The following is a 20,947-nucleotide window of genomic DNA, read 5'->3' as shown; positions in this document are numbered from 1 at the left end:
TCTTTGGGAACAGCTTCTAGCCTTCACCCTCTACTGTATGACCTGACTTTTCACGGGTTACCTGATCTGTGAGAGAGCGGTCCTTCATTTAGTTCCGTTGCGTTCGTCCCCTCCCGGGACCTTGCACCTACTCGTTTCTGCACGATCGGGAAAGCACGAGGACGCAGAGGTGACCGCGTGACCCGGGCGACCTGGGGACATTTCCTGCTATATTTGTTGACTGAGCCCAGCATCCCTAAGCCCTGCCCCCATCTTCCATCCTGATTACCCCAGGCGCACCAGCTCCACACTCGTCCCCTGTCCTTTCCCCTGTTCTCGATTGCTTTCCTGCGCCCCCACCCTCCTCCTCTTTCTCCTCTTCCTCCTCCTCTTCCTCCTCCTCTTCCTCCTCCTCTTCCTCCTCCTCTTCCTCCTGTCTCCCGGATCTCCCCCATCCCCTCAACTCCCGCGCTCCAGCACTTGATTTCTTTTTTAAAGTTAACCATGGTGACGGCAGTGGCTGCCTCCTCAAGCACAGCTGCCTCCGTCCTTCCCCTTCGCTCCCGCAGATCTCCGCTTCCCCCGCCCTGGCCAAAGTCGCTGGACGGATGGGGCAAAGAGACCCACCGGGGTGGGACCGGCGGGGGTCGAGCGGTTCCGTCTCCTCCCAAGCCAGCGCCTCCTGTCCCTCTGTCGGCGTCCCTCTTGCTCGGTGTCCCTCTTGCCGGAGCAAAGTTAGTCAGAGACAAACAACTAGAGGAGGTGGAGAAACCGGGGAGACGGTAAGGGGGCACGGCGAGGCCGCTGGGAACAGACGAGGTGGGGAGGGGAATTTAACGTGTACTTTTACTCCAGTCCACGGTACCTACCGAACACTTACAGTGTGCGGAGCACTGTGCTAAGTGCTTGGGAAAGTAGGGAACAACAGAGTAGGTGGACGCGATGGCTGTCCACATGGAGCTTACAATCTACAGGGGGACACAGACCGCAGTGTGCACCGGGACACCGTTGTGCCGGGGGTGCGTTTCCATAAAGGAAATGGGAGAGGAAAATCCTGTCCAGTTGAGTTTAGGTCAGGGGCCTGGTTTCGTCTCCGTCCAGGCCCCGCCAAGATGCCCGGTTGTTGGCGTCCAGTAATGAAGTTCAATAAACGGCCGTGGATAATCCTGTCCGCGCGGGAGAATGAGATGCGCTGTCTGCCTGGGCGTCTCCCCCAGAACGAGTCTACCCGGCACCTTATCGATTCCCTCGGCAGGGCTAAAGAGAATAGGCAGTGAGTTCACGTCCTCAAAGAGGAGGAAGAAATCTCGCAGAGGTGACACAGTACTTCAGAGATCTTCATACGTCTTCCGCCATCCCGGACGGAATCCCTCCAAGAGTCGACGACTCGCTAGCAGGTGTGGAGCCTTGGCTTGCAGCTCCACTTCTGGAGCCGTTCGCTGCCAAAGATGGATCGAGCCGCGGAGGGTGATAAAACTCCTGGGTCTGGCGGCGCCCTCGCTGAGAATTATAAGGGAGGAGTCGCGCTGCTCGGATATCTTATAGGCTTTTCCCGATTGCGTAGCCGGAGGAGCCGACTTTTCATTTTGAGTACGGGTGGGGCCTTGAGGAATCGAGGGAAGCAGAGAAGGGGAGAAGGAAGAGGTCGGGGAGAAGATGGGGAGAGGCGGTTTCTGAGGCCGCGTCCCTTCTGTTGTTTTCTCGTGAGTGCCCACTAAGGTGTTCTGAAGACAGCCGCTCGGTGAGTTGGCTTCCTCTCTCTGCCGTTTTTCCTCGCCAGGCCGTGGGGCCGGCCCGGTGGCTCCTCTGGCTTTCGGCCCAGGCACCCTCGAGGTCACGCTGAGCCGCTCCCGGCCGAAGCTTGGGTGGCGGCCGGTCTCTCTGTCTCAGCCGCCCTGGCCCGAGCGGCACCTCCAAGGCGCCGCCTCAAGAGACGTGATGGGACGGCCTGGGGACGACGCTGACGTCCCTCAGCTCTCTGTCGTGGGCGAGATCGTAGCCCGAGCCCCGGGCCGGGGACCGAGCAGCCATCACCGTGAGGTCCGGGACCCCCGGGGCGTCCTGCGCCACCGAGGGGCACTGCCTAAGTTCTCCCTGCTGCGCGTCACAATCCAGGAGCAATGCGGGGAACAATGCTTCCCACGCCAAGTCTGTCTCTGAATCCTGCCTGTTTTCCTCCACATATTTCCCAGGTCCGCCCACCACCCTGCTTCCAGCGCTTGCCATCTCCCGCATTAACCTCCTCCCGAGTCTCCCTGTGTCCAGCCTCTCCCCTCTCGGTTCTCCTCTCTTACCTGCCCGAAAGAGCACGCGCAACTGCGCTTGTCGAAACGCTCTGGTGGCCGCTCGATTTTGGGCCCCCGTTCATTCGATCGGGTTCAAGCCACCCCACTGCCTTCCTTTTCTTCTCTGCTCTCATGAACCGCTCCTCCACGTGCAAGAAGGGCGGGAAACGGCGCCGAACGACACGGGAGCCTTAGCTAAGGTGGCCGGCGGAGGCCCGGAGAAAGCCCACCGCGTACGTCGGCCCGTGCTGGGTAGTCCGCACACCCCGGAGGTGGGTGGATTTCCCTCGGTGATCGACTGCCAAAAACCGACCCCAGATAGAGGTTCCTGGGCGGCGCGCGGCCCGACGATGCCGGGCCACGCAGGAAAAACCTATTGGATAAGGTCTGCGTCAATCGACCCCGCCACTCTTGCCATCCCAGAAGCTCACAGATGGGTGTGGTCCTCATCTCTTCCCCGTCGTCCGACTCTCACGTTGGTTCTACCGCCACATCTTGCCGGTTCTCCCTGCATAGCGTGTCCTGGATCAGCCCCTTCCCCCCTGCCCAAACTTCCACTCCCCCCGTACTGGCTCGGATCTTGCCTTAGCCAGACTCCTGTGTTAGCCTCCTTTTCCGGCCTCCCCCCCTCCCGACCCCTCTGCTCCGGAGTATACTGCACACTGCCGCACAGATTGTCTTACTGAAAGATTGCTCGGCCCGCATCTCTCCTCTCAGCGAAACCCTCTGCTGACTCTTCTTGTTACCCTACATCAAAAAAAACAACAAACCCAAAACCCAACCAGAAAAAAACCCTCAAAAAAGCAAACCAAAAACCCCCCACCTTTCTCAGATTCTACCATCTGTCCCATTTGTTGTGTTAGCACCTCCCAAGCCAACCTGTTAGATGTACCTCATTTTTGACCTCCCCGTCTCCATCCTTTCGTTCTTACCGTTGACCTGGCTTAAACTCCCCTCACCCCCACATTAGATCACAGCTCTCCGTCCCCTCGCTCAAATCCCTTCTAACGTTGCATTTCCTCCAACGAGCTTCTCCCAATCGACCGGTCGCGTTTAGTGAGTGCTTACTGTGTGCAGAATACTGTCCGAAGCTCATTCATTCAGTCGTTCACTGAGTGCTCACCGTGTACAGAGCGTCGTACCGAGCGCTTGGGAGAGCGCCGTTCAACGATAATCAGGCACATTCCCTGCCTACAATGAGCTGAGAGTCTCGAGGGCGAGACAGACATAGAAAGAAATCGCAGAAACGTACAGAAGTGCTGTGTTTCTGGGAGAGTACAATAGAACACAGTTGGAAGACACATTCCCTTCCCACAACAGTAGTTCCCCCATAGTCTAGAGCGGGAGAGAGGAAAAGCGTAAATCGCGGATATGGACATGAGTGTTGTGGGGGTCAGGGTGGGTGAATAAAGAGTGGAAATCTAAATGCAAGGGTGATGCAGAAGGAAGTGGGAGAAGAGGAAATTAGGGCTTAATGGGGAAAGGCCTCTTGGAGGAGATGCGCTTTTCATTAGGTTTTGAAAGTGGGGAGAAGTGGTCTGTTGACTATGAAGGGGGAGGGCGTTCCAGGCCAGAGGCAGGACGTGGCCGGGGGGTCAGTGGCGAGGTAGAAGAGATCGAGGTAGAAGAGATTGAGACCAAAAGGTAGGTTGGCATTAGAGGAGCGAAGAGTGCCGGCTGGGTTGGAGGAGGAGGAGCGGGGACAAGGTGATCGGGTGCTTTAAACCAACCGTACGGGGTTCCAGTTTGACGCGGAGGTGGGTGGATGCTCAACCACTGGAGGTTCTTGACCAGTGGGGAGGCGTGGATCGAACGATTTTTGTAGAAAAATGGTGAGGCCAGCAGAATGAGTTAGGGACCGGAGTGGCGAGAGGCAGGAGGAGGGGACGTCGGCAAGGAGGCTGATGCAGCAATCGAGGCGGGGTAGGACGAGTGCTTGGATTAACGGGGTGAGAGTTTGGACGGAGAGGAAATGGCGGATTTTAGCAATGTCGTGAAGGTTGAACCGACAGGATTTAGCGATCGATTTTGTGAGTCGAATGAGAGAGATGAGTTGGGGCATTATCCCCGACAATGCCAAGGTTTTGGGCTGGTGAGACAGGGAGGGGGGTGGTGGTGTCTACGGGGAGGGGAAAGTCACGGGGAGGACAGGGCTCGAGTGAGAAGGCGAGGAGTTTTCTGTTGGACGTTTTGAGTTTGAAGGGTTGGCGGGCCATCCAAGTAGAGGCATCCTGAAAGAAAGTAGAAGGAAATACGAGACTGCAGAGGAGGAGAATGATGAGGGTCGGAGACACAGAATTGGAATCATCCGCAGAGAGATTTCCCAGCAGCCTGAATCCTTTCGGGCATTTCTAGCACTTAAGAACTTGTTTACGCCCTGCTTAGCGAAATAGGTTCCTTATTTGCCACAGCGTGGTCACGTTCACGGTTTAAAATGTCATGGGCTATGATGTTCGTGCACTCTTCCATTGGTGCCGTGCAAGCTTATCCCCTTCCCAGAGACAAAAAAAAGTCTCCCAGGTTTGGAGATTAAACTGGATTTTGGCCCAGTCTGTTTGGACAGTGCATCTGCAGTAGACTTGCCCCGTAGTTACCGGAGGTTTCCTCAGCGGGACAGAGAGGCACATTGGTGGGTCAGATCCTTTGATCGGCCGGACCCCTGCGACAGTGTGGTTTCCTGGGTATCTCGGGTTGTGCCTTTAATTTATCGGGGCTCTGCCCGACGTGGCACCGGGCGCCCGGCACCCTCACCGTCACCCGTCCGGGTCTGGGGAAGGGCGGGAGTGTCTATCTCCAGCTTTCCTCGTGGAAGCCTCTAGCTGTCTCGGGGCTTTCGGAAACCGCTCATCTCCGCACTTGCCGAAACTGCCCGTGCTGGCTTTTGGGTAGGAAAAGAGCCCGCGTCGAGCGGACGGGGTGAGGGGACGCACCAAAAAAGTAGCCCCGGGGGATCACGAAAGTGTTTCGGAGTTCTTCGGAGTTTTAGCCCAGCACTGAAGCTCGTCCCCCCAGACTCTCATTTTTACAAGCCTTAGTGGAGTCCGCATTGATCAGTCTGGAAAATTGTAATCCACTATTCTCTATATTAATCGAGATCCCCTGCACAAAATGGGATGTAATACGTCCTCCTTCTCCTCGTATGGGGGATGTATATCTTTGTGCCTATCTCCCCAGGTACCTACCTCTCCCATATACCACCATTCCCTCCTATCCTATGCTCTCTGACTTGGAAGCACTCACCTCCCTAAATCTCTTCTTGCCTTAGGTTTCTTGGAGTTGGGAGTTATGGTTCTCATCGTCACAGAGGTCTGAATGGCCCCGTGGAGGTTTGCCGGTCACTGACATCGGCATTTAGTTTCTTTAGCGGCGTCAGGCCGCTTAAAAGTATCTCGGTACTGTGGAAGAAAACGATGCTGTCCCTTTTGGTTTATCTACCCCAGGGAGGGGCAGGAGCCCTCTTTCTCCAGATTTCTGATGGTGGTGAACAAAGTTTGTAAAAATAATAATAATCACGGTACTTGTCGAGAAGCATTTACTATGTGCCAAGCACCGTACTAAGTGCTGGGGTAGAAACTAGCTCCCGAGGTTGGATACAGACCCTGTCCCACCTGGGCTTGCATTCTGAGAAGTGGGGAGCAGACGGGTTTAATCCCCTTTTTACCGCCAGTGAGGAAACAGGCCCAGAGAAGTTAAATGACTTAGCCACGGTCACACAGCAGGCAAACGGCAGAGCCGGATTTAGGACCCAGCCCCTCTGCCTCTTGGACCCCGGGTCCTTCCCGCTAGGCTGCCAAGCTGCTTCTCCACGTCTTCTCCTAGGCAGCGTGTCTCCGTACAGGGTGAAATCCTCTAGCAGACCATATAACGTGCTTTCGATTTTCAGAGACGGCTTTTGTAGAACAAAAAAAGAAAGAAAGAAAAATGAAAAGGAGGAAAGAAAAATTGTCTGTTTTGGAGCTCTCGGGAGCTGATGTGAGTGCTCCAAATCACGATTAACTGCCGTGATCTTTGTGGAGGACAAGGAAGTGTAATTCTTAGGAAGAGCGTGCATCGGGAATCGTGTGTAGGGAGCCGGTGGCTTTTGGCCTTCTACGTGTGGCCAGTAGTCCTATGGGTACACTCAAGACGCATTCTGGTTCCTGCTCCGACAAGTTAGGAGGACGCATCCCTGTGGAGAAACCGTCAGGGAAGGAGGATTATTCCATCTTGGTTGTGGCTGTCTTCGGGACGATCGTCGCCCCTAAGGAGTTCTCCCCACTTGGGCCCTGCAGCCGCTTTTGGTGCCTCACCCTCTCCCCTCCGTCTCTGGCGGTGGTCCCACGGCCCCGGGTTACGGGTTCAAGTCCCCCAGTCCGTTGTCATTGTTGAGACTGTGTTGCGTCGTGCCCATCTGAAACCACAGAGATGTCATTGCGCTAATTCTGTGTCTGTTTTTTTTTCATTATTACGATTTAGCTGTTTTCTCTCATGGATATGAAGCCCCCCATTTCTCGAGCAAAGATGATCCTGATTACAAAAGCTGCCATTAAAGCGATTAAGGTAAGAGTCAAGTGGCGATAATTATTGTAGCAATTACTACCGTCCCGGGCAGGGTCGAGTGCAAGGTGATCAGGCTGGAGAAATCAAGCAACTTGCCCGAGGGCACCCAGCAGGCGAGTGGCAGAACCAGGGACTTGCCCCGAGGTCCCCTGTCTTCCAAACCCGTGCTGTTTCCGCTCAGTTGCGTGACTTTGGAAAAGTATTATAGTTTTAGTTTAGTTTGCGGCTTTTCACTTAGGTGTGGTGGGCTTTTTTTGGTCCGACAAGCTAGAGTTTTACCTGCCGCGAGGGGTTTTGTCAGTGATGTCTGATAAACTTATTTAAGTAGCAGTTAAAGTTAGACGATAAATATTGCTTATACAAAAGAATGATTTCCGTTTATTCATTAAACCGATGAGTTCAATGACGAATGCTCTATCTTTTCAGCTTTACAAGCACGTAGTCCAGATTGTGGAAAAGTTCATCAAAAAGGTAATCGCTCCTTTTCTAGTCGGTATTATTTGCCTTTTAATTAAATGGTACGGGATTTAATCCAGATGAAACTATATTTGTAAATATCACCATTCACGCACACGTTTTTGAAGTTCACCTGATTTGGGGGGAAAAAAATCTCATATCAGAGTTTCTTTAGCTTTGTGTTTTTACAAAATAGGCCGTATGACCTCCCAGATCTTTTTATTTTGATTAACAAGTACCAGTGCCCGGCCCTCAGTGGGGAGTCAGAAAAAGTCGTCCCTCACCCCCCCCCCCCCCCAGAAATGCTTAGGCTTTCATTCATTTTTCATTCATTTTTCGCCTTTGGGAGAAGTTATGGATTGGGATGTCACGAGCTGTCGTTCTTGCGGGACTCATGTACCCCTCTGCATTCCTGTTGATGGAGCATTGGGGGAAGGCTCGTGTTCCTAATCGAAAACGAGCATGGGGACAACTGGATTTGGCCCTTGTCAGAGGCTCACTGACTGACCCAAAGCCGTTGCGCTCCTCTACAAGCGTCGTGTGGCCCCCTCAGCACTTCGGGACAGATCCTTTTACTCCACCCCCGTCTGTAATTTAGTTCAACATCCGCCTTCCCTTGTAGACCGTCGGCTCCTCGGTAGACTCTCACCTACAAGAAGGATTGGGTTGTTTTGTGCGCATAGTAAGAGCTCAGTGAATACTGTTGATTTGATCAGAGAAGATAAGCTTCTGGTCCCGGGTGTTTTCTCACGCTGTAACTCCCTTGTTATTTTAGTGTAAACCAGAATACAAGGTTCCGGGATTGTATGTAATCGACTCCATTGTGCGTCAATCCCGTCACCAGTTCGGAACGGATAAGGATGTGTTTGGGCCAAGATTCTCTAAAAACATAACTGCCACATTCCAGTATTTATATCTCTGCCCTTCTGAAGATAAGGTACGTCCTCCATTTTCAGTATTTTACAGAAACCTGTCAGTGACATGAATTGGCAAGTGGGTGTTTTACGTGAGGGCAAAAATGGAGGACCTCCTGGTTGAGTGAATGCTCCTTAAAAGTCTCTATTTCTACCTACTCTACTATTTCCTGCCTTAAGTCTTTGTAGGTTGAGGGGTTTCTGTTCGGGAAATGAGGGGAAAAAAAAATCTTTTCATTATTGGGTTAGGAAGGAGCAGCAAGAAAAGCAAAGTCTCCTTGTGTTTCCATCCTCTTGGATAATTGTGGTCACCAGTTGGCTGGCATTGCCCAAACTGGACCCGCACAGTTTCCAGTGGGTATCTCCCTGGATCAGTCACCGATCTTCTTGTCCCTTTTGTTTCCCTCGACTTTATCTGACAATAGTGACCGTAGTAAGAATCTTTACTGAGCACAGAGCACCGTACTCTGTGCCGGTTAAGTTTACAGACGTGGCAGTTAGGCGCAGTCCCCGGTCTTCACGATCTAAGAGGATAAGCCGGGAGAGAGGACTAGAGACAGGAGGTATATGAGGAGAGAGGAAACCATATACTAAGACCACCTAAAGAGAAGTTAACACAGTCTAGTGGATAGAGCGCGGGTCTGGGAGTCAGCAGGATCTGAGTTCTAATTCCGGCTCTGCCGCCCGCGTGCCGTCCGACCTCCGTCAAGGCACTTCACCTCTCTGTGCCGCAGAGGCCGGGAGCTGGTTTTATGTCTTATTTTTCTCCATCCCTCCAGGATCGGGCTCAGGGAATCCCCTTTTCCTCTCAGAACCCTCGGGGGATCTTCCTACTATGTGTCAAGCATTGTTCTGAGCGCCGGGGTGCATAACAAGCTAATTAGGTTGGACACAGTCCTGCTTGGGGCTCAGAGTCTATGTCAGAGAGAGAACATTTTATAGTTGAGGAAATTGAGGCCCAGAGAAGCTAAGGGACTTGCCCGAGGTCCCACGGCAAGCAATCGGTAGAGCCGGGATTAGAAACCTGGGCCTCCGACTCCCAGGCCGGCGCTCTCTCTCTCTTGATTTTTACCTCTGCCCCTACCGAGCCGGGAGCTACTCTTCCATCTGTGGCTCCTAGCGCCTGAAGCTGAAAACCTCAGTCGGACCGAGGAAAACCCGAACGGCCGAACGGTCTTCCCCTTAGACCACCTCCTGGGCCCCACCTTCTCATTCCCTGCGGCACTCATCTATCGACGCTTTTCCCCGAGTCACTCTGGACTCCGCTTGCCTTCCCTCGAGTCCAACGGCCAGATCCCCGGGCATCACGGAATTGGATCGGAGCCCCCTTCTTGGCCATCAGCCAGATCGCTCCCTTCATTTCAGAATGACGGTGGGTTACTGACGTCATCTTCCTTACCGGCCCTCAGTTGTGCGGATGAGGGCTTCTGCCGATGGTATTTAGGAAGCATTTGCCCCATAGGTAACGACCCTGTGCCCAGCACTGGGGTAGGTAGCGAGATCATCCGATCGGACACGGTCGCCATCTCTCGTGGGAGCCCGTGGCACGAGAGGCAGGAAGGGCAGGGCTCTTGTCCCCGTTTTACAGATGGGGGGAACCGACTCACAGAGAAGTTAAGGGACTTGACCAAGTGGACACGGCAAGTAGGTTAGGGAGCCGGGATTGGAACCCAGATGTTTCGAGCCCCAGGCCCTCTGCTCTGCCCACTAGACCGCACTGCAAGAGCTGAGGAAGGACAGGGAGAGGCCCCTTCTTTTCAGCGGAGAGGGTTGAAGGGGATTGGAGCTCCCATCCACCCCATAGCCGGAGCTCTCCATTGGCTTTTGTGGTAATTTTTGATATTCTCGTGTTTGGGGCAGGGGGACTGATAGGTGCGCTTGGCTGGCCAAGGATTTTTTTTTTTTACTAGGGTGCGCCGCTTTTCTCCCAGATGCTGTTGTCTTGCCAAGCGCTTAGCACGGTCCTCCGCACGCAAATATACTGTCAGTGGTATTTACTGTCACTGTGTGCAGAGCACGGTACTGAGCGCTTGGGATCACAAAATATAACATTACGATATAGCATAAACGATAGATGGATCTAGCAGCGCAGTTAACGCCGGGTGGGTTTGTTACATTTCGGCGATGTAGATTAGATTCGGAATGGACTGCAACGTTATTCTTTTCGACGATCGTTGTTCAGGAATGTGATTTCCCCTTATTTTGACAGAGCAAAATAGTCCGCGTCTTGAACCTGTGGCAGAAGAACGGAGTGTTTAAAATTGAGATCATCCAGCCTCTTCTGGACATGGCAGCGGGAGCGAGCAGTGCGGCTCCAGTGGCTGAAAACGCCACCAACAACGAAGGTGGTTCTCCCGTCTCCGTCTGTAAATGTAGCCGGCGGGTTTGAGCCGAGGTTCAGCGCCGTTCGTCAGATAGTCTTTCTGAGCCAGAGCGGATGAACGTGAAATGGGAAAGCCTGGAGATTCCTCTCGGAAACAGGAGCTAGTGGCCGAAACTGGGCTGTGAGCACGGGGCTTAATGATTGCTTTGCGGAAGCAGGGAGACCAGGGAGGTGTCGCTGGTCAAAGCCTGCGTCTTCGATCGAGCGGTGACGTAGAGTTGGGAGCCGTCAGCTTGGCCCGGCTGTGGGTTTCTAGTTTTCTTCCCACCCGGAGGAGCCATTCCTGGGCCGAGGGCTTGACCCTCACCCGCATCAGTCATTGGTTCGTTCAGTCATTCAGTCGTATCTGAGCGCTTACTGTCTGCAGTGCACCGTATTGTGACAGCGAACGGACACATTGCCGCTTGTTGGGAACGGTGCGGAGCTGCCTCGTTGGACTGGCCGCCGCCTGCAGCCTCCCATGGTAGAGCGAGGTGTGAGGGTCCCACAGTGGTGAGAGAAGGCGCCTGGTTACCTTCCTGCCTTTGGCTGTCAGATATTCCAGCCCAGAGTAACCAGCTTGGAGCGCAGAGGAAACGCACCCGATGGAATGGCTAGATGGGCACCAGTTTTCCCCTCTTTGCCCCTCCGGGGGCACGAGCTCAGGGGAACTAGATTAGGCATTAGCAAGCGGCCGGGGCCTGGGGCAGCAAGACAGAATCGGTGCCTCTCTCAGCTTTTGGTCATCAGTCACTTTCTTCCCCGGCTTCCTCCACCCCTGCCCCAGCAGAAGCCCACGATGGGCGGGGAGAGGAATGGGGGCCGGGGGCCGGAGCCCAGCGGGGCCAGGAGGAGGCGAGGTCTGGAGCTGCGGGAAAAGCCCTAACCCGTGGCTCGTGTACGGCGGGGCTGCCGTTGCCTCCGGAGTTAGGAAACTAGGAATGGAGAGGACAAGATGGGCTCCTTCGGAGGAGACCGTAGGTTGGCGTGGGGCCGCGGGAGGGCGGGGAGGGTAAGGGGCGCCCAGTGGAACGGGCTCATCGCGGCAGCGCTCACGGATCCTCGTCGGGATCTTTTGAAAGCGGCGATCTCTAACTCGGTTTCCCCGTAGGGTCACCGCCACCGCCGATCAAAGTTTCGTCAGAGCCTCCTCCGGTCACTACAAATTCGGTTCCTACGGTGCCCCAGTTACCTAGTTCTGATGCCTTCGCAGCTGTGGCCCAGCTGTTCCAGTCAACTCAAGGGCAGCAGGTAAGCTAATAAATTCCAAACAGAGATGTCGGGGTTAAACCGTTTCTAGTGTTCAGCTGTCCCTGGACCTGCGTCACTGTGTAGGGCAGAAATATGGGTTGGGACGTCCCCCACCTCAGTCTGAAGATGAGACTCCGTATGGTAAGGCTAATACAATACTTGGTAGAGTGCTCTGGGCTTATTACAGTGCCTGGCACGTAGTAGGCGCTTAACAAAGGCCATAAAAAAAAAGGGGGTGGGGAGGAAGGGATTTGGGACTACGGGCGACCGAGCGGGCCAAGACCCCGAGCTTCCTAACCCGAGAAACTGACGAGGGTGGCGTGAGAAGGAAAAAGGACCCCCGTAATAATCCCCAGGGAGTATTTTGCCCTTCTTCAGAAAAAACCCTCCCTCCGTCCAACAGCCAAGTGTTGTTTGAGTTGACTGTGTTGGAAATCTGTGGGCAGGCGGAAGATAGCACTGAGGAAAATTGCTTCCTCCCCGCCCAGTCCTCAGCTAGTCCTTGCCACTCCTCTCCATCGCTTGTCTGCTGTGTGTCAGTGGGCAAGTCACTTCACTTCCCTGTGCCTCAGTTCCCTTATCTGTAAATTGGGGATTAAGACCGGGAGTCCCATATGGGACAGGAGCAGCGTCCAACCCGCTTTGCTTGTGTGTACCCTGGTTCCTGGCACACAGTAAGCGCTTAACACATACCTCAGTTATTATTACCCATTCACAGGGGAACACAAGGGCCTGCCAGTCCTGAATTCAAATTTCTGTGACGATGCCCCAGAAAAATCAAACGGGACATTTCCCCTTGGATTCAATTAGTCCCGTTCTTTCATTTCTTTTCATTGGTGAATCGGCTCTTGAAATGGAACAGTGCAACAGAATGTAATTTCCCTCTACACCTGAAGTTCCCGGTGGCCTGGGAACGGGCCCCCTCGCTTGGTTAGATCGTACTTGCCCAAGTGCTTAGTTCGGTGCTCTGTACAGAGTAAGCGCTCATAAAATGCGATTGATGGATCGACTCTCTCCGTCTTGGCCAAGCTTCAGCAGATTCTTCAGACGTTTCAGCAACCTCCCAAACCCCAGTCTCCGGCCATCGATAGTTCCGTGATGGCTCAGGTCCAAGCTATAACCGCTCAACTGAAGACCGCCACAGCCCAGCCGGAACCCAGAGCTGCTTTCCCCCAACCCGAACAGAAAACTACATTTGATAAGGTGGGTGCCTCCCTTCCTCGCTTGAGTACCGGCTGCCGCCGTGGCACTTGCGATCTTTGACTTTTCTCCCTCCCCTCTGTCTCGCTCCCCTCCCGTTCCCTGTCATTCGTCTGTCTTCCCACCGTCCCTCCTCTTGGCTCCCCCCACCCTGACCACCTGTTCTCCCCACGACATTCTGGAGTGTCCGCTTCTCCGAGTCTCTGACGATCGGCGTCAGCGTGGGTCTTCCAGGGTTTAATGCTATTTCACCTTTGCATTCCGTTCCCTACAAAACGGTGCCAGACAAGTAAATCCCCGTCATTCCTTGATCCAAGCGGAGCCTCGATCTCGACTGGCCCGAGATCCTCTTGGGGAGCCCCTCTACTAAGTACCTTCTGGATCCGTCCCTGTCTCTGGTAGAGCTGATGTCCGCCAGGATACTTGTCGAATCCACACAGTTTCCCCAGAGTTCTCAAAGAACGCCTTAGTATGAAAGATTGAGCAACGGACTGAGAAGTGCACGTATGTTTCAGAAGCTGCTTGATCGATTTGACTACGACGATGAGCCAGAAGCCAGCGAAGACTCGAAGAAGGAGGATTCTACTCCGTCTCCTTCTCTGTCTCAGCCTCCTTTGTGAGTAATTTTCTTCTGCTCTTTCAGTGAGAGTTGTGTATGAGTTCACTGAGAGGCCTTTTTTAAAAAAAAAATTTGCAAAAGAAACAATCGGCGGTATTCATTGAGTGCGCCTCATGTGCCCAGAGCATGTACCAACGGAATCAAGACTCATTCCCTCCTCTCAAGGAGCTTACGATCTACAGGGGATTGCCGGGGGAACGGCAGATCTGAGGTAGTTTTAGATCCCGGAAGTGGGAGCGAGGGTAAAAATTCAGCTGGAGTGATAGATGATTGAGTCTTCTGTCGATTATTACTATTTATTATAAATAATTAAGAATAATGGTGGTGTTTAAGTGCCGGGTGCCAAGTACTCTACTAAGTGCTGAGGTAGATAAAGAGGATCAGATTGGACACAGTCCCTGTTCCACATGGCGCTTGTGGTCTAAATCCCCGTTTGGCAGGTGAGTTATTATCATTATTATTATTATTATTATCGGAGGCCCAGAGAAGTGAAGTGACTTACCCGCAGTCACACAGCAGGAAAATGGCAGAGCCGGGATGAAAACCCAGGTCCTCTGCCTCCCAGGCCTGTGCTCTTTCCACTTGGCCAATGTGCTCCCGCTGAGAGCTGGAGTGCCCGCAGCCCAGTGCCGGTTCCGTGCCCCAGACTGTCAGGCGATGGGCTTCGTAGGCGCTGCACTCTCTGCTTCCCACGGTAGCCCGCTGCTTTTCAGGCTTCCCATTAGGCCTGGCCGTCTCAAGGAACACCTAGACGGTTCCTCACTCAGAGACGTGGCCGAGTGGATAGAGCACGGGCCTGGGAGTCAGAAGGACCCGAGTTCTAATCCTAGCTCCGCTCCTTGGCTGCTGTGTGACCGTGGTCGAGTCGCTTCAGTTCTCTGCGCCTCCGTTACCTCCTCAAATGGGGATTAAGAGCCTGCGCCCCTTGCAGGATGTGACCGTGTCCAACCTTGTATCTACTGCGGTGCTCAATACAGTGCCCGGGACGTAGTAAACGCGTAACAGATAGCATTAAAAAAAAAAGTCAATCCCTAATTTTTCCAAACTCTTTCCTAGTGGATTTGCAGGAGACGGCGTGCAGCAGCCGGCGTATTCCCAGCTTCCGGCAGTGGATCCTTTTCAGCAGCGGATGATGGGGATGCAGCAGGATACTATCCGCCACCAGGCATGTTACCATCTACAGCTCTGTGTGTGTGTGCGTGTTTTCCGAGTGTGCCCGTGCTTGCAGGTGCCTGTTTCCCCCTTCCCTAAAGCCTGGCCAGAAGTGACAGTACGAAAGGGGTCGAGCACAAGTGGACTAGATAGTCTATCTGGGACCGACCCCCCGCAGAGTTTCAATTCTAAGGCCGGACGCCAGTTCTCAGTTGGGGACTTCCTTCTTAATCTCTTGGGCTCTGGGGTCTTGGGTTTGGATCTTTAGGTGGGGCAGGCGCGGTGGTCTTTAGTGGCTATTTCACCGAGAGCTCCGTAGACCTAGCGCTCGAGGTGAAAGTAATCATGCTTCAAATGACTCATTTATAAATACTTTAGAAACCTGGACTCGGTCAGCAAATGGTATTTATTGATTGCTTAGTCTGGGCAGCGCACAGTACTAAGTCTTGGGGAGAGTACAGTGCAACGGAGTTGGTAGGCCCATTGGCTGCCCACGGGGAGCTTACAGTCTAGCCGGGGAGGGCGAGATTAAAATGGCGAGGCAAATTATGGCCGCGTACGTAAGCGCTTATGGGGCTGAGAGCGGGGTGATTATCAAAGGCTAACGGATAGAGACCCAAGTGCTTAGGTGACGCAAAAGGGAGATAAACGTGTTGTTCGACGTAGCTCGGACGATCGCATTGGGGTCTCCCTCCCCGACAGTCACAGAGTCCGCGCCTCTTGGAGCCCTAACTTGCGGTTAAGACTCAACTTCAGTCCATCGACTGATGGTATTTATTGAGCACTTAGAGTATGCAGAGCACTGTAATAAGCGCTTGTATAGCAGACATGTTCCCGGCCCACAACAAGCTCCCAGTCTAGACGGGGAGACAGACGACCTAAGGAAATTACAGATATACTCGTCACGAGGCCTTTCTCGTCGCAGCCGTAGAACCCGGGTGGGCTTCGTAGACCTTGGCGCTCAGAGCCGCCGGCTCCCGGGACGGAAGCAGGCGGCCCACTGGAGACTTCAAAAAATAATGGTTCTAGATGGGGCTTGCGGTGCCCCGTGAGAATTCACGTGTTCTTCTGTGACGGCGATACCCGCCTCTCCTTGGCGTTAGGAAGTTCTTAATTGGGGCCTTGTCGGCTATCCCGAAGTTTCACGTGCTTCGCGTGTAAATGCTTCCTGGCCGTTCGAAGGTGATGCCGTTGAATAGTGTCGTGCAGCTTCTCGTGGTCTCGGTGGACTCCAAGTAAATTTGTTCACCTGAAAGGATTGTAAATTTTCCGCCATCTGCATTCGTCCGTTGGGTTTAAGCACTTGAGGCCCTTGGTCTGATCTGGTCGTGTCTCTTTGAAACCAAAGGTGCCCCTGCCCCCGAACGGACAGATGCCGGGATTTGGCCTGCTCCCCACGCCTCCATTTCCTCCCATGGCTCAGCCCGCGGTGCCCGCAACACCCCCGGTCCAGCAGTCGTTCCAAGCGCCCTTCCAGGCACCGAGCGAACCGCAGGCGCAGAAAGCCCATCAACAGGTGATCTCTCATGGTGCCAGCTAGTGGGTGCTGGGCAGGGATGGCTCCCGTGCTTGTTTCCAAGGAACAGCCACCTGGGGTCCGTGTCTTCGATTTAAGAAAGAGTTGAATTGGAGCCGTGCGTGCGCCTGCAACGTTCCGTGTCGCGGATGAGGAGAGAGGGGTCTGGGATAGGCTGAAAGGGTCTTTTGTAGGATTTGAAATAGACAGATCTCGGGACTTGGTTTTGGAAAGGAACCTCGTGTTAATTTCCACTCTCTGTAGCGAGGGAGGAAGAGCTTCCTAAGTTTGAAGTGAGCGGAAGCGTTTTCTTCCTGGCAGACAGTTGCCAAGGAACCGGGCTTTAGGCCGATCCTGTGAGAAGTGATTTTGGAAGGGAGGGGTGTTGGCCAGGCCTTGAGCACCTGTTCTCATCCTGGGGGTCTTTTCCACCCCCGCGTCTCATTAAATTAAATTCTTTCTAGGAGATGGAAGTTGAACCGCCCTGTAATCAAGAAGTCAAACGTCACGTGTCTGACAGCAGGAAGTCGAGATCTAGGTCGGCGTCCAGGTGAGTGACAGATGCGTCCGGGGAGCGGCGACTGCCTCGTGAGGTGAGAAAACCCAGCGGTCTCCCCTCCTGGAGGAGACCCAGGCGGTTCTCCCCGTGTGGAGCGTTGGCTCAGAGGAGCCTCGATCTCAGATGGTTCACTAAGAATTTCCAATTGCGACCGGAGGGAGAGGAGCAAAGAATGAAGGATTCCATCTGCAACGGTGTTCCCTTGACAGTTTGAGTAACCGGACAAAGCCGCTATGCTCTAAACTTGGGGATTTGGCCAAAGGGATCGATGGACCCCCACCTGTGTCAAGAGGCGGTTTTGTAGCCGTCCGATGTAATGGCGTGGAGAGATTTTAAGATAACGGGGAAGAGCCGGAAAGCTTCCCCTCATCTAAGACCACCTCGTGGAGCTAGGGGGCGCTCCACGGCATGGTGTTGGGGGGCGGGACCCCCTCTTCTGAGACGAGGACCGTTATTTACCCCGGGGCTGAAGTGGTCTGGGATGACTCGGAACTGACCCGCTTCCCGGACCCTCACTCATGAGTTCCCACGGCTCCGCCCTGAGGATCGGCGAGCTCGCGGACGGGGCGGAGGAAGGAAACTTGCCGTGCCTCTGTCGATCCTTTTTTTCCTTTTTTCTTCTTCAGGTCGCCAAAGAGGAGGCGATCCAGGTCTAGTTCTAGATCGCGAAGGTCCCGTCACAGACGTTCTCGCTCCCGGTCCCGGGACAGGCGCCGTCACTCTCCGAGATCTCGCTCCCAAGAGAGGCGGGAGCGAGAGAAAGAGCGTGAACGCCGGCAGAAAGGGCTTCCTCCCATCAAAGCGGAAACGGCCAGCGGTAAGCGGGTCGCCCCCCGGTTCCCCGCAGTTAGCGGCCGATCCTCGGCGGAAGCCGCTTCGGCGTCCTACCCCGGAGGTTGTTCCCTCTCTTGGTGAACCCTCACGTCCAGTCGCCAGCCAAGCCGAGAGCAGCTGATGACGTGTGTCGGGTCTGCGACTCTGCCGCGGGTCTGCCCTGTGACCCGGGGCAGGGCACTTCACTGCTCTGTGCCTCAGTTGCCTCATCTGTTAAAATGGGGATTAAGACTGCACCCCACGTGGGACAACCCGATTACCTTGTATCTACCCCGGTGCTTAGAACAGTGCGTGGCACATAATAAGGGCTTAACAGATACCCTAATCATTATTAGAGCATGGGCCTGGGAGTCAGAGGACATGGATTCTAATTCCGGTTCCACCACTGGTCTGCTGTGGGACCTTGGGCAAGTCACTTAACTTCTCTGTGCCTCAGTGACCTCATCTGTAAAATGGGGATTAAGACTGGGAGCCTCACGTGGGACAACCTGATTACCTTGTGTCTACCTGAGTGCTTAGAAGAGTGCTTGGCAGATATTAAGCGCTGAACATTTACCATTATACCATCATTATTATTATTATTATCCGCTGTGCTTCAGTTACCTCACCTGTAAAATGGGGATTGAGGCTGTGAGCCTCATGTGGGACAGGGACTGTCCAACCTGATTACCTTGTGTCTACTCTAATGCTTAGAACAGTGATTGGCACAAAGCGCATGACTAATATCACCATTATTATTGTTAACATTAATAATGACGGTAATGCTGATAATAACGTAAAGTAACAACGTGGGCAAGCAGTTAAGATTTGCCTCATGGGGACCAGGCCCAGCAAGTTGAAACGGAGGCCTCCCGGTGGGAAGGAAAAGGCCCCCGCCCCCAATGGAGGTAGCCTTGGAGGAGGAGGGGATTTGGCAGGGCGGAGGCAGGAAGGTCGTCCCATGCAGGGGGCCCCGGCTGACCAACTTGGGAGTGGTGGAGGAGAAGAGGTTGGGAACGAGGGGAAATGGGCTTTTCCCCGCCCGTTGCTCCGTGCCGCTGCTCTGCTTCCTGCCGCCTCCCTCCCTGCCCAGCACGACCATTCGCGTCTCGAAGGGTCACGGGTGTTTCCCCGGGCCGTAGGAGCCGTGGCCTGGCCGGAGCCCCCGACGAAGTATCGCTGGTTGGACGGGTCACGGGGTGGCGGCCGCCCGGGCGAGGCCTGGACTTGAACTTGTCTGGCAGCCGGCTAGGGAGGTGGCCCCGTCCGTGTTTTTCTGGGCCGCTTCATGAGACAGCTGGGCTTCTCGCGACGTCGGCGGGCTGCGCCCTCGCTTCCCCGTGGCGCCCTCTGAGCTTACGTCCCCTCCCCAGTCTGCCACAAAGCCTCCAAACCAGATGGCGGTTTGGAACGCAGAAGGCTCCATCTAACCCTCGTCGTTCTTCCCCTCTAGTTTGTAGCACTACGCTTTGGGTCGGACAGCTGGACAAAAGGACTACACAGCAGGATGTCGCCAGCCTCTTGGAGGAGTTTGGCCCAATCGAATCCATCAATGTGAGTTCCCTCCCTCGGCACGGCCCCGGGGATTTCCCACCGGTCTGAAGCGCGGTCTCGGTCGGGAGCGTCGCGGGGAAAGCCGTTCCCCTTGAGAAAATCGGGGCCGAAAGGGGCCGGCTGGGAAATGTGGCGGTCAAACTGGTAGAGCTCCCACCTTCCGACTTGGGGGTCCCCGTTGCGATTCCCCCTGCAGCCGGACTCCCCGTGCGTCTTCCCGCCTCTGCCCCGGGGGCTGACGTTACCCTGTCTTCTCAGATGGCCGGGTTCCCCGGGGCAAGGAAGAGACCTCGCAAGTGGCCCAGGCAGAGTCCCCTCCTGCCACAGAAAGAACTACTCAGCTTTCGTAGTATTCTCTTCTGTTTTGAACACTTAAGTCCAGGGGCTACAAACCGTTTCTGCACGGGAGAGACGTGGGAGAGTCGCGGCCTCTCTCTCTTGACCGAGGTGTAGATTCAGAAGCTGCCTGCACCTCGTCACTGTCCACTTGTGAGGAATTGAGCACTTGCCTATCGTATTTGATTGAAGCTTGATTATGTTGTGTTTGCCTTTTTCCTGGTGCACTTGGATGAATACCGGGGAACAGATGATTCCTCCTAGAGGTTGCGCCTACATCGTGATGGTCCACAGGCAAGATGCTTACCGGGCATTGCAGAAACTGAGCCGGGGAAACTACAAAGTCAACCAGAAATCCATAAAGGTACAAAAATCGTTAGATCCAGTTGTCTAAGCTTGACTCAGCGAATCAGTTGCCACAGTGTAAAAGCAACTCCTTGAGGGACCCTGGTTGGTCCAGCGGCCCCTAGGGCACGAGCCGTCCCCCGTGTCCACGGCCGGGCTCGCCCGGCTCACCTCTCGAACAAAACTAAACCAGGCGGTGACTTTCATTTGACTTGATAGAGCCCCGGTGCCCGTCACCTCTCGGGGGCAGGAGCGTTGGATCGGGTCTGTGGCTGGCCGTAGTTTGTGAGACATACTTCCCGTTTCCCCCCCAGTTAGCCTCCTCTCTGGTCCGACTGGGCGCTTGGGTGTGAACCCCTTGGAGGCTCACCCCGCCCCCAGCCCCCACGGCATTTAGGTACCTATTCTTATGCTCTGCCGTTGCCCCTGTCTATCATTTACCTTGATATCTGTCTCGCCCTCTAGACTGTGAGCTCCTTCTGGGCAGGGACCGTGTCTGTCATCTCTGTTATATGATTCTCTCCCAAGCCCTCAGTTTACTCCTCTGCACACAGTAAGCACTAAATAAATATCATCGATTGCTTGATTGATAAGGCCCTGCTGTTTTTCTATCTGGTCTGTTCTGGCCTTAAGCCCGTTTCTCCAATATGCAACCGGAGAGCAGTGGGGCCTCATGGAGAGAAGATGGGCCTGGGAGTCAGATAACTTGGGTCAAGTCACTTGACTTCTCTGTGTTAGTTGATGCTTTCCACATCAGTAAAATGGGGACTCAATACTTCCTCCTCCTCCTAGTCGGACTCAGAGCCTCACACGGGAAAGGGACGGTACCTTTTATCTACCCCAGCACTTAGTATGGTGTGTGGCACATAGTAAGCGCTTAAAACACATCACGTATTTTATCTTTCTTATAATTAATGTCAATAGTAAGCGCTTAAAACACATCACATATTTTATCTTTCTTATAATTAATGTTCTTATAGAAAGCACTGGGCTTTGGAGAGTGCAGCGTGCTTAGCAGGAAAGAGAGTGCTCTGCCCATTAGGTGCATTCAACCCAGTAGGGATTTC

At 54.1% G+C, this 20,947-nt stretch overlaps 1 protein-coding gene across 2 annotated transcripts in view; it reads left to right on the top strand.

The window, feature by feature from the left end:
* The window catches only part of SCAF4 (SR-related CTD associated factor 4), a 40,210-nt gene that overhangs the window by 5,945 nt on the left and 13,318 nt on the right, over positions 1-20,947 (top strand). Inside the window, exons 2-14 of one of the 2 annotated variants that reach the window (XM_029082267.2) lie at positions 6,720-6,803; positions 7,230-7,274; positions 8,035-8,196; positions 10,383-10,518; positions 11,647-11,786; positions 12,816-12,989; positions 13,505-13,602; positions 14,662-14,770; positions 16,106-16,273; positions 16,738-16,823; positions 17,459-17,649; positions 19,099-19,199; positions 19,786-19,899. In XM_029082267.2, coding sequence (XP_028938100.1) covers positions 6,720-6,803; positions 7,230-7,274; positions 8,035-8,196; positions 10,383-10,518; positions 11,647-11,786; positions 12,816-12,989; positions 13,505-13,602; positions 14,662-14,770; positions 16,106-16,273; positions 16,738-16,823; positions 17,459-17,649; positions 19,099-19,199; positions 19,786-19,899 — 1,608 coding nt within the window. Of the gene's footprint in view, positions 1-6,719; positions 6,804-7,229; positions 7,275-8,034; positions 8,197-10,382; positions 10,519-11,646; positions 11,787-12,815; positions 12,990-13,501; positions 13,603-14,661; positions 14,771-16,105; positions 16,274-16,737; positions 16,824-17,458; positions 17,650-19,098; positions 19,200-19,785; positions 19,900-20,947 lie in introns of both variants that reach the window. The other variant, XM_029082266.2, reaches the window with a different exon arrangement.

The sequence above is a fragment of the Ornithorhynchus anatinus genome, chromosome 17, assembly GCF_004115215.2.
Source record: "Ornithorhynchus anatinus isolate Pmale09 chromosome 17, mOrnAna1.pri.v4, whole genome shotgun sequence".
Lineage (NCBI taxonomy): Eukaryota > Metazoa > Chordata > Mammalia > Monotremata > Ornithorhynchidae > Ornithorhynchus > Ornithorhynchus anatinus.
This window is presented reverse-complemented; position numbering and strand designations above follow the sequence as displayed.